The 12,500-nt window shown below is 42.1% G+C and overlaps 1 protein-coding gene across 1 annotated transcript in view; it reads right to left on the bottom strand.

The window, feature by feature from the left end:
• Positions 1 to 2,590, bottom strand: part of LOC138973324 (uncharacterized) — a 19,762-nt gene extending 17,172 nt beyond the window's left edge. Inside the window, exons 1-2 of the mRNA XM_070346049.1 lie at positions 2,167 to 2,590; positions 1,522 to 1,582 (exon numbers count right to left, since the gene is read on the bottom strand). Of these exons, the coding sequence (XP_070202150.1) occupies positions 1,522 to 1,582; positions 2,167 to 2,169 (64 nt within the window). The 5' untranslated portion in view covers positions 2,170 to 2,590. The remainder of the gene's footprint in view (positions 1 to 1,521; positions 1,583 to 2,166) is intronic.
• Between the last annotated feature and the right edge of the window lie 9,910 nt (positions 2,591 to 12,500).

Raw genomic sequence — 12,500 nt, 5'->3', positions numbered from 1 at the left:
CATATAAATATGTTATATTTGGATTAAAAACAAGCTCTGAAAATTAAATATATAAAAATTATTATCAAAATTAAATTGTCCAAATCAATTTAAAAACACTTTCATCTTATTCCTTGTCGGTTCCTGATTCCAAAAACATATAGATATGATATGTTTGGATTAAAAACACGCTCAGAAAGTTAAAACAAAGAGAGGTACAGAAAAGCGTGCTATCCTTCTTAGCGCAACTACTACCCCGCTCTTCTTGTCAATTTCACTGCCTTTGCCATGAGCGGTGGACTGACGATGCTACGAGTATACGGTCTTGCTGAAAAATGGCAGCTACTTGACTAAATATTGTATTTTCGCCTTACGCGACTTGTTTCTTATTCTTTGTCCCCTCTCCTCACTCCCACTCATCGTTCATGTTTTTTCGAGTTTCTCTTCTCTTTTTTCCATAAGTTTGTGGGTTTTTCTTTCTCAGAAAGATTGGGCCTTTTGAAGACAAAATCCAAGTTCAGTTAACGTTTCATTTCCAAAGACGATCGTGTAATTTCTTCCCTGTACAGAAAGAAAGGGCTTCATTGGTGTTGACATTTCGACATTTCATCAAGTTTCTTTTTCCCGGAATTGTGTTGTTATTGTTTGTCCTTGCAAAGGTCTGGCGATTTTCTTTTTACTTTATACATTTATATGAAGGACTATGCTCGGGTAGTTTTCAGAAGAGCCAGTCCTTCTCTCTCTCTCTCTCTCTCTCTCTCTCTCTCTCTCTCTCTCTCTCTCTCTCTCTCTCTCTCTCTCTCTCTCTCTCTCTCTCTCTCTCTCTCTCTCTCTCTCTCTCTCATGGTTGGCCTTCGTTTGCCTCAAAGTCATTTTTCTTTCTGTTTTCCTTCACTTCTACTCACACGACCTAACTTACATGCTTTCGGGGTTTGTATTCACTCAATTACACGGTTGAGCACAAAACTTACTTTGTGCAAAGGGGTCTATCCCTAGCAAACGCCCACCCCCCAATTTTGCCCTAAATCTGTGCACAGGGGGGGTGGGCTTATGCTAGGGATTTTACGGTGGTAGTAGTAGTAGTAGTAGTAGTAGTAGTTGCCAGTGGATGCAGCAGTAATAGGTGCAACGTCGGACAGTATCGACTGTTTTACTCATGCCATTTATTCGTATGTGCTAGTTGACAGCATTCACAGTGGCAGTACAAGATTAATTTGAGTAGTAGTAGTAGTAATAGTAGTAGTAGTATAAGAAGTAATAGTATAAGAAGTAATAGTATAAGAAGTAATAGTAAGAACAGGAGAAGTAGTAGTAGTAGTAGTAGTAGTAGTAGTAGTAGTAGTAGTAGTAGTAGTAGTAGTAGTAGTAGTAGTAGTAGTAGTAGTAGTAGTAGTAGTTCCAGTACTAGTTGACAGTAGTAACAGCAGTAATAGTTGCAGTAGAAGCCGTCACCCCTGCAGCATCAACGACAACAAACACATGTTGAAGGGAGTGCGTGCGTTGTAGCTAATCATAGAGCTAGTGATATGGATGATTCATTACTTTGAGCCGTCACAGCTTGCATTGACAGCAAGCACACAATACCGCCGCTTAGTGTGGGCCCCTGGAAAAAAAAAATGAATACAAAATCAAATAGGCCAGGGGCGAAAATAGACACAGGGTAATAAACAACTGAGAGACAAACGTATACATCGGTTTATCGACGGCTCATGTATATGTTACAGTTAATCTGTGAAACCAGGGAATACGTGTATAACTAACTAAACTATTTTAGGTAATACATGAATTAACTGTTTTTTTCCGTCAGTTAATTCATGTATTACCTAGTTAATACACGTATTCCCTGGTTTCAAAGATTAACTGTAACATATACACTGTGTCACTTTGTCTCTCTGTCGCGCCCTTAATACGTCCGTCCCTTCTTATCTGTCTCTCTCCCTTTGAGGCGCACCGCGCATGTGCACGCGCACGCATGCATACACACACACACACACACACCGTGGGACACAAACACAAACACACACGCACACACACACACACACACAAACACATACACGCACACACACACACACACTCATACACACACATACACACCGGCCCGTCACTGAAGTCATAGACAGTAAAGATACACAAGAACTACAGACACTATTCAATACAATTCATCAAAAAATGCACCAACACTCTTACCATTTCAGCAGATTATTTCAGTCCCAAATCCCACGTGGCAAAATCGTCGAAATCAGTGTCAGACTGAGCGCAGGTTCAGTACGGCACAAACTCCCCAGAGGACTATAGGCCTACACAGCCCGAAGCCACGGGACGCGCAATAACGTGTTTTATAGTTTTCCGGCGTAGTCCCTGTAGTTGCATTATAGTCCTCAAGCAGGCAGGAAACGCTTTAGTTCATGCGTGACAGCCCTTCTATTCATTCACATTTGATTTGGTCCTTCTTTGAAGCAAACCGTCTTTTTACAGTCGAAGTCACCCGACGAGCAGTTTGCTGTAAACCAGGGTCAAGGTCACACGGATTGGGTCGAGAGTTTGAACATCAACACCGACACTTCCTTGTGCAAATAACTTCACAGGGTGCATTCTACACGCGCACACAGGAACGCGATACCGTGTCGTCTTGATCTAGTAATCGTCCTTATTTATAGTCACACCAGTTGACAGGGAGGAAAACCACAGGCACTTGAGGGAAACAGTTTGTGACTGTAACATTTACAGTTTTTTAATTATTTTTTTGTTAACAGGTTTAAACCAAGCGGGAGCACATCCGAATATGATGATTTACAGGTTCTGCTACAATATCATCTTTGAATCGGCACCTGCCCATCTTTCTGAACTGGTCTCCCTCTACACTCCCTCTCCCACCCTTCGTTCTTCTGATGATGCTCGACTTCTCCGTCAAGGTCGCTTTAAACGCAAGGCTCATGGCTTCCGCACGTTTTCGTATTATGGACCTCAGTTATGGAACTCACTCCCCTTTCAATTACGTCACTCTCCATCCATTTCATCTTTTAAGTCCAATTTGAAAACTCACTTGTTCCAACAAAACAATTTAAGTCTTTACATAAATTTGGTTATGACCTGGTTCAGCTGAGACCTCCGTAAAACAATCGGAAAAGATAATTTGGTCGCTTTTCTGTAGAAAGTCAAACCTACGATAATTCAAGGGAGTTAAACCTCCCTACTTCCTTTTCCGTCTTGAACGCAGCGCGAGAAGACGTGTTTTTCGCAGACGAAAATTATATCGCCTTCGTGTGATATTTTTAGTCAACATCGACTCACTTGACGGTATTGTACGGTGGTATTTATGTTCATAGCGTGTTGTCAGCCTATTATTTTAACAATAGTTTCAGGTGTATGAAAAATTTAGTTGAAAGTACACACAGCATGCTTCTCAGTCAGCGTACTTCTACTGGTACGCCACCTTCACTGAAAAACAGAATTGTCACGAATGATATTTTCTTTATGGTATGGTACGTTGCCAAGAAAGTCCCTTGCGTGTTGCAAGGTTATCAACTTCATAACTGGTGTATGCGGAAAGTTGTTTTTCATCAGCATTATGTTAGTAATTCAACAGATCTAGATGTACGGGAACGTCATCAAAATTTTACGTCACGCGTTTGCCAGGATGTGCGGTACTTTTTCGAACATTACAAAAGTCGCGGGCTGGTCTTTGCTACCCGTTCGACCATCTAGAACACTGTTTTATTTGTGTATCGATGTATATCGCTGTATATATATATCCTGAGCAATCCGTGATCAGAAGTATCATTGGTGGTATCGTGTGATATTATGATGGTTCTGCTTGTATTCCCATGCTAATATTTTATCATTCGAATGAATTTGAAGAATCGGGCATCATGCACAATTCACAGTCAATAGACATGTGTGTGCTGCTGCTAACAAGGCCCGATTCAACATTCTTAGATCGAACTGATCAAAAGATGAAAGGAAGCCAGGATTAAATGTAAATCTATCATCAGAAAGGTCCGTTACGGCATTCTTAGCCACCGCGTATGTCTTTTAACTTATATGAAATGATCAAAAGAGGAAGAAGTTGGCCAAATTGTAGATCTACATACTGCAGCGCGAGGCGGCAGATCATTATTTACAACTAGCAGTTAAGCCCGGCTTCGCCCGGGAGTAAGCGGAGCCCTGTAGCAATTTAAGACGCTCGCTAATTATGATTGGCTTTACCTCCTTTGTTTGGATACCAAAAAAGAGTTATCTCCCTTACCTTCTAGAAATTTCCGGAACTGTCCAGTTAATTTTTCATTCTTCATTTCTTCCCCTCATAGGAGCAATAGCGAGTCTCTAATATCACTGGCATGATGTGCTTGTTACAGGTGAACAGTAGGCACTGAACTGGTCTTGCACCATATAGGCTGTATTCAATAAATGGGAGGTCCATAATCTGAGAAAGGAAACAATGAATCAAGAAACTAAAACCCAGGTGCACATCTGCGGCACCTAGGGAGTGTACGTGCACACTATCTTGTTCCTGCCTCTTGCCATCTCAGAGGTATGGCGACCACAGACAAAAAAGAGTTATCTCCCTTACCTTCTAGAAATTTCCGGAACTGTCCAGTTAATTTTTCATTCTTCATTTCTTCCCCTCATAGGAGCAATAGCAAGTCTCTAATATCACTGGCATGATGTGCTTGCTACAGGTGAACAGTTATCTCCCTTACCTTCTAGAAATTTCCGGAACTGTCCAGTTAATTTTTCGTTCTTTATTTCTTCCCCTCATAGGAGCAATAGCGAGTCTCTAATATCACTGGCATGATGTGCTTGCTACAGGTGAACAGTAGGCACTGAACTGGTCTTGCACCATATAGGCTGTATTCAATAAATGGGAGGTCCATAATCTGAGAAAGGAAACAATGAATCAAGAAACTAAAACCCAGGTGCACATCTGCGGCACCTAGGGAGTGTACGTGCACACTATCTTGTTCCTGCCTCTTGCCATCTCAGAGGTATGGCGACCACAGACAAAAAAGAGTTATCTCCCTTACCTTCTAGAAATTTCCGGAACTGTCCAGTTAATTTTTTATTCTTCATTTCTTCCCCTCATAGGAGCAACAGCGAGTCTCTAATATCACTGGCATGATGTGCTTGCTACAGGTGAACAGTAGGCACTGAACTGGTCTTGCACCATATAGGCTGTATTCAATAAATGGGAGGTCCATAATCTGAGAAAGGAAACAATGTCTGGAGAAACTAAAACCCAGGTGCACATCTGCGGCACCTAGGGAGTGTACATGCACACTATCTTGTTCCTGCCTCTTGCCATCTCAGAGATATGGCGACCACAGACAAAAAATAGTTATCTCTCTTACCTTCTAGAAATTTCCGGAACTGTCCAGTTAATTTTTCATTCTTCATTTCTTCCCCTCATAGGAGCAATAGCAAGTCTCTAATATCACTGGCATGATGTGCTTGCTACAGGTGAACAGTTATCCCCCTTACCTTCTAGAAATTTCCGGAACTGTCCAGTTAATGTTTCATTCTTCATTTCTTCCCCTCATAGGAGCAACAGCGAGTCTCTAATATCACTGGCATGATGTGCTTGCTACAGGTGAACAGTAGGCACTGAACTGGTTTTGCACCATATAGGCTGTATTCAATAAATGGGAGGTCCATAATCTGAGAAAGGAAACAGTGAATCAAGAAACTAAAACCCAGGTGCACATCTGCGGCACCTAGGGAGTGTACGTGCACACTATCTTGTTCCTGCCTCTTGCCATCTCAGAGGTATGGCGACCACAGACAGACAGACAGACAGACACACAGACAGACACTCTCTTTTATTAGCAGTCAGGCCCGGCTTCGCCCGGGTGTTTCTGATCTTCCCTCTCTCTCAGAAACTTCTAGAATCTTATTCCAATGAGAATAAGCGATAGATGAAAGTGTGAGCTCATACATTTGGATTAAAAGGCTGGGACTGACAGTGTGAAAGCATCACCATCAACACACTCTTTTTGCTGAAAAATAACTTTTTGACTTGAGTTATCTCCTTTTCTTAGGAAAATTCTAGATACTTGAAAACCAGGTCTAACATCGACTCTATATATTCTGTAAAGACTGATCAGGCGTGCCTGCATTAGAAGAGAAGATACCTCCCTTCAATGTATACAAAGTAAGAGTTACCTCCCTTTGCTTCTAGAAATTTCCTGAACTGTCCGGTTAACTTTTTCTTCTTCATTTCTTCTCCTCATAGGAGCGATAGAGAGTCTGTAATATCACTGGCATTATGTGCTTGCTACATGTGATCACCAGGCACTGAACTGGCCTTGCACAGCAGGGGGCAGGGTTAGTGTGTGTGTGTGTGTGGGGGGGGGGGGGGGGGTGGGGGCGGGTAGCGGGCGGGGGGTAACCCTTGAGAATTACACGGTATACTGGTTTGATGAGAGTTACCTCCCTTCCGTGGGTGACAAAGCATGACTTACCTCCCTTGTACTATGTAGACTGTATTGATAGATGGGGAGGGTCATTATCCGAGGAAGGAAACAATGTCTGGAGAAACTAAAACCCAGGTGCACATCTGCGGCACCTAGGGAGTGTGCATGCAAAATATCTTGTTCCTGCCTCTTGCCATCTCTGAGGTATGGCGACCACAGACACACAGACACACAGACACACAGACAGACACTCTCTTTTATTATATGTACTAGCAGTCAGGCCCGGCTTCGCCCGGGTGTTTCTGATCTTCCCTCTCTCTCAGAAACTTCTAGAATCTTATTCCAATGAGAATAAGCGATAGATGAAAGTGTGAGCTCATACATTTGGATTAAAAGGCTGGGACTGACAGTGTGAAAGCATCACCATCAACACACTCTTTTTGCTGAAAAATAACTTTTTGACTTGAGTTATCTCCTTTTCTTAGGAAAATTCTAGATACTTGAAAACCAGGTCTAACATCGACTCTATATATTCTGTAAAGACTGATCAGGCGTGCCTGCATTAGAAGAGAAGATACCTCCCTTCAATGTATACAAAGTAAGAGTTACCTCCCTTTGCTTCTAGAAATTTCCTGAACTGTCCGGTTAACTTTTTCTTCTTCATTTCTTCTCCTCATAGGAGCGATAGAGAGTCTGTAATATCACTGGCATGATGTGCTTGCTACATGTGAACACCAGGCACTGAACTGGCCTTGCACAGCAGGGGGCAGGGTTAGTGTGTGTGTGTGTGTGGGGGGGGGGGGGGGGGCGGGATGATAGCGGGCGGGGGGTAACCCTTGAGAATTACACGGTATACTGGTTTGATGAGAGTTACCTCCCTTCCGTGGGTGACAAAGCATGACTTACCTCCCTTGTACTATGTAGACTGTATTGATAGATGGGGAGGGTCATTATCCGAGGAAGGAAACAATGTCTGGAGAAACTAAAACCCAGGTGCACATCTGCGGCACCTAGGGAGTGTGCATGCAAAATATCTTGTTCCTGCCTCTTGCCATCTCTGAGGTATGGCGACCACAGACACACAGACACACAGACACACAGACAGACACTCTCTTTTATTATATGTATAGATAGATGAAGGGATAAGGTGATTAAACCTCGTTTTTCCGCAACACCAGAACTTTGCACAGTGAAGGTATTTTCAGTGAATATATTAACAGGCGGTGAGAGGTGATTTAGGGTGCAACTTAGGGCGCAATTTTGACATTTCATTTCGCGCCAGATCTAGCCCTCGTTATAAAAACGTTGACAGTACGTTCTGTGACGTACACGACAGGCACTCGACGTCACAAACAGAGGTAATCAAGCGACAGAAAGAAAACCGGTTTGCGGGTAGCTTTTAAAGGCCCAGTCTGCCTCAATATAATAATAATAATAATAATAATAATAAGAACATTTATATAGCCCTAAATCAAAAACTTTCGTTAAAAAGGCTTGCTCTAAGCGCTTGACATCTAAACTAAAACGTCATTCACACTCTTTACAATGATGTACAAGAACTTCGTGTCACACTCTTTCATTCAGTGTAGCACCATTCACACAGTTGTTATTCTCTACAAGACAATAAGTTAGTCTAACATTTAGAATGTTCATAAGATGAAAACAAGAGAAAACCAGACTGATTAAAACAACTGTTTAGTGCTAACAAAGCATGAATCTTAATGATAACGTAATGCATGTTTAACTGTTAAGACCATTATAAAAAAAAAAAAAAAAAAAAAAAAAAAATAACTTCGAACTTTTAAGAACTTCTTATAAGATACACAGCTCATCTAGATAAACACCAGAATGATAAAACAAAAGGCAACTCATTAAAACTATTAAATGCACCAATGTCTAAAACACGAAAGACTCAAATATAAGTTACACAGTTTATTAAAACTGAAACCGACCTGCTCAAAGTAAATCATACCAACCCCCTGCCCACCCCCAACCCTCCTCCTACACTAAATACTAATTATTTCTACTCTTAACTTCCCAACTACATGTTATCCATAAACTATGCACAGGAACATGTGTGTCAGCATTATGTGGCACCGACATGACTTGTGCATATCTAGCCTACAGCTAAGGGTTAAAGTTAAAGGACTACTGCAGTGAAAAATTATATTTATAATAATTTAAAACAAAAGACAAAAATAACAAGCTGAATAGAGATGGAACCGTTACAGAACAGGATGGCAAAATGTTGCGACTTTAGGAGTTGTGTTTCTGGAAGAGGTGAGTTTTGAGTGCTCGCTTGAATGACTGTACTGACTGAGAGTGGCGAATGTGAGAGGGGAGAGAGTTCCATTGAGTAGATGCGCAAAATGCAAAAGTGCGTTGTCCATATGCTTTTGATTTTGTGTGTGGGATGACTAGGGTGCGGCCATCAGAAGAGGAGCGGAGTTGTCTAGCAGGAGTGTATACAGTGAGAAGTTCAGAGAAATATGCAGGAGACGAGGCAGAGAAGAAGTGAAAGCAGAGAGTGGACAGTTTGTATTCAATGCGGGCTTGGATGGGTAACCAGTGGAGTGTGCGGCGAAATGGTGTGACATGATCTTTTTTTTTCGTGCTTTGAGGATCAGGCGTGCTGCAGAATTTTGAACTTTCTGTAGTTTGTGCAGGAGGTAGAGTGGACAGCCAGAGAGAAGAGAGTTACAGTAGTCAAGTTTAGAAAGAACAAGAGAGCAGACTAGAGTGTTTGTAGTTTGAACGGACAGAGTATGGCGGATGGTTGCGATCTTGCGGAGTTCAAAGTATGCGGACCTACAGATGTTGGAGATGTGCTTGTTGAGTGTCATGTCTGAGGAGATGGTGAAGCCGAGGTTTCTAGCTGAAGAAGAGAAAGAGATGTCGGTATTGCCTACTTGGACAGACGAAGGTTGAGAATTTGGGAACTTAGTGGACTTTTCATGCACAGAAGTGCCTCTGTCTTATCATTTAGTTTTAACTTATTTTCTATTTTCTTATTTAATATGTTTATTAAATGACCCAGTTCGATTAAATGGCTTTTAATTTGCAGCCCTCGCAAAATATCCGCGATATTTGTTATTATGTTTGGAACATCGCACGAAGCGGCTAAGCTGGTTGCCAGTTCCTGATTCCCGTGGCTGCCAGGGTGGCACTCATTATTTACCCGACAAACAAGGTTCTAATATCAACTCCAGTTGGGGGAAGGAGTTTATGCTTGTATTCAATTTGTATTATTCCATCCCGAAGGCAGGCATCCCACCACCATATTTAGCAACGTTGCAGTGTCCGCCAAAGATGCCGGGAGAACAGCGGTATATGTCAGTTTAACATTCAATATTATCTTCACAGATACAAGCAGTTTGAAGTCCAAGGACACCTCGACACAGACGCACTGCAGACCATGTCCCCCCCGGTATATGTCAGTTTAATATCTCCACAGATGCAAGCAGGTTTAAGTCCAAGGACACCTCGACACAGATGCACTTCAGGCCGTGCCCTCCCCCCCCCCCCCCCTTTATGAGGGGGACCCAAAAATAGATTAATCTCAGCACATTTTCTTTGTGTGTGCGTGTGTGGGGAAGTCTATCTCCCAGCAACATTCACAATTTACTCGTCATTCATGTTGATGGCTCATGTCTGACCAGATATCAGTTTCAGGCCGTATCGCAAAAAGGCAACCAGTCCATTTGATGGAGTTTTCATCCAACCTACCCAGGAACAGAACAGCCAGCGTTGCAGTCCCGATACAACCATAAAAAGGGAGGTGTTTGTCTTTGGTCGTTCGTCAGACATAAGACAATGTATTGTCCACAAACAAGCAATGGATGGAAAAGTATAGTTCATCTGCCCTTTAGCAACCAGACAACATAATTATGACAACAACAAATCGCAAATCAGACCAAGTATAAACATCTAAAATGCAATTAAGAGAATGCTTGCGCCCACACACAACCAAACAAACGTATATGGGTCCCGGTTGGGACAAATAAGACCGTCATCAATATTAACCCCATTTGTTAAAAGAACTGATTAAAACAGGCAGACACAAACCAGTATGCGCCTGGAATCTCTTGTTAGAGAGGTTTTCTAATAATCAACTCTTAGTTTCAGGTATTCTCGTTCATGGGTCAAGCTGTATGGTCTGGATAAAGACGCACCTTCACACTATCAGGAAGCACCTCTGCATCCCCCACTCGTTGTCAGTCCAGGCCTGCACAGCTGTAACGTGTTTCCACTACTATGAGACAGCAAAATACACATTTTACAGACATTGTGCTACATTTTGGAGCGATTGGCAGTGCCACCTGGCTGTTCGTGATCTGGTCACAACCTCGAGAATGTGGTACATTTCAACTGTCTTGATATACTCTGTCGTGATCCCAAGAACTAATGGTCTTACTTTGACAAATTATGGAGCTGCGCGCAAGCATCATAAATCAGGAACAAGGTAGCGCGGATCTCGCCGAGGCAGACCTGGACATAATTCCAACGATGGGGAAGGGGTCCAACTACAATCATCTACTCTGAACGTTAAGAGCTTCTTTTACATAATAACATATGCATTGTTCCTTAACCTTTAGTAAGCTGTCGACACATTTGCAAAATTCATTGATTTTAGAATTTCGAAGCGAAATGTTCCAAAATTGTATAAACCTGACATTGTTGTTTTGAGATAAAGTAAAAGTTGTAGACAGCGTACTAGAGTTACATTAGGGCACAGGGGTGGCGGAAACTGGCTCTTACCAAACTTTTGAGAAAATATGGAATAGCCAGTTTGATGGCATAAGTAGACATGGCTAATACAAGTAACTGTGGCTTACATAAAATGTAACATAGGCTTTAGCCAAGAAATTCAATGTAGACACCTAAATACAAAGGTGTGGTTGCGCAAAGCGCACCAAATACCCAGGATTCTGGAATGCCCGAACGCCGATGTATGCGGAGGTATGAACGGATACTGGGTCCCCTAGTTGTTGACCTTTTCTCCATCTACGAATGGTAACTAGGATCAGATCGCATGCTGGCATACGACTAGAATCTGAAAGGGCTAACATTTCCTTCAGCGGCCGTATGCACGCGGGGCCCGCTGCCAAAGAGCCGGAAGTCTTCGTGAAAAAGAGGGTGCGTAGGGGGTAAAAGAATCAAACAGTTCGTAGAATACGAAACTACCTCCGGTCCTATTACGGATTAGGCTTCTTCAGCTTAGGGGGGATAGGGATTTTAAAAGCCATGCCTACTGCCGCCTTTGTGCCCTTATTTTGCCAATCTTGCTTTATAGCTACTGGATTAAAATCCCGTCGAAGCTGTCATCACTCTTAAGTCAATTCATTGGGTTGTTGCTGCATGCATGGAGTGGATGCAAGAACATCTGTCTGTCTGAAGCTGAAGTCTGGTCATAACACTACGGATAGTTCCTTAGTATAGAGTCTGGGGATGTGAGATGTGCATGATGTGTTGTTTGAATCTGACAGTGATTGTATGATTTTTGTATACATGTATTGTTGTCACGCGCTTTGAACTTCTGATAAGGCGCTTTATAAATGCCCGTTATTATTATTATTATTATTATTATTATTATTATTATTATTATTATTATTATTATTATTATTATTATTATTATTATTATTATTATCATATTCGGATGTGCTCCCGCTTGCATTGAACACCTTTTGCAAAACCATGATATTCTACCACAACCGAACTTGATGTCTATTACGACCACCGCCGAGACCAACCAACAGTGGTCGTTATAAAGAGTTGGTCGCCATGGAATGGTGGAGTAGTAATTTATATAGAAAGAAAACTCGTCTCGGGTCTTTTATGGTGGTCGCTGTGGGCAGGTGGTCGCTCTCGAGAGGTGGTTGAAAGGGAAGATTCGACTGTACCTTGCAAACACGTACTCAGTACAGCTAGTGACTAAAAGCGCACAACATCACGCTTCTACCCAGATCAAATCGTGTAGTTGAGTCATTCTTATCAAAATGTATCTACCAATACCTAGACATAATGGGCATAGGTTGATGAGTAATGATGACGTTAAATGCATGTACATGTTGGAGTTCTTCCTTATCTTTTTCTTCTTCTTCTTCTTCGTTC

The sequence above is a fragment of the Littorina saxatilis genome, linkage group LG8, assembly GCF_037325665.1.
Source record: "Littorina saxatilis isolate snail1 linkage group LG8, US_GU_Lsax_2.0, whole genome shotgun sequence".
Taxonomy (NCBI): Eukaryota; Metazoa; Mollusca; class Gastropoda; order Littorinimorpha; family Littorinidae; genus Littorina; species Littorina saxatilis.
Note: the sequence above shows the minus strand (reverse complement) of the source record. Positions and strands in the feature narration are given on the sequence as shown.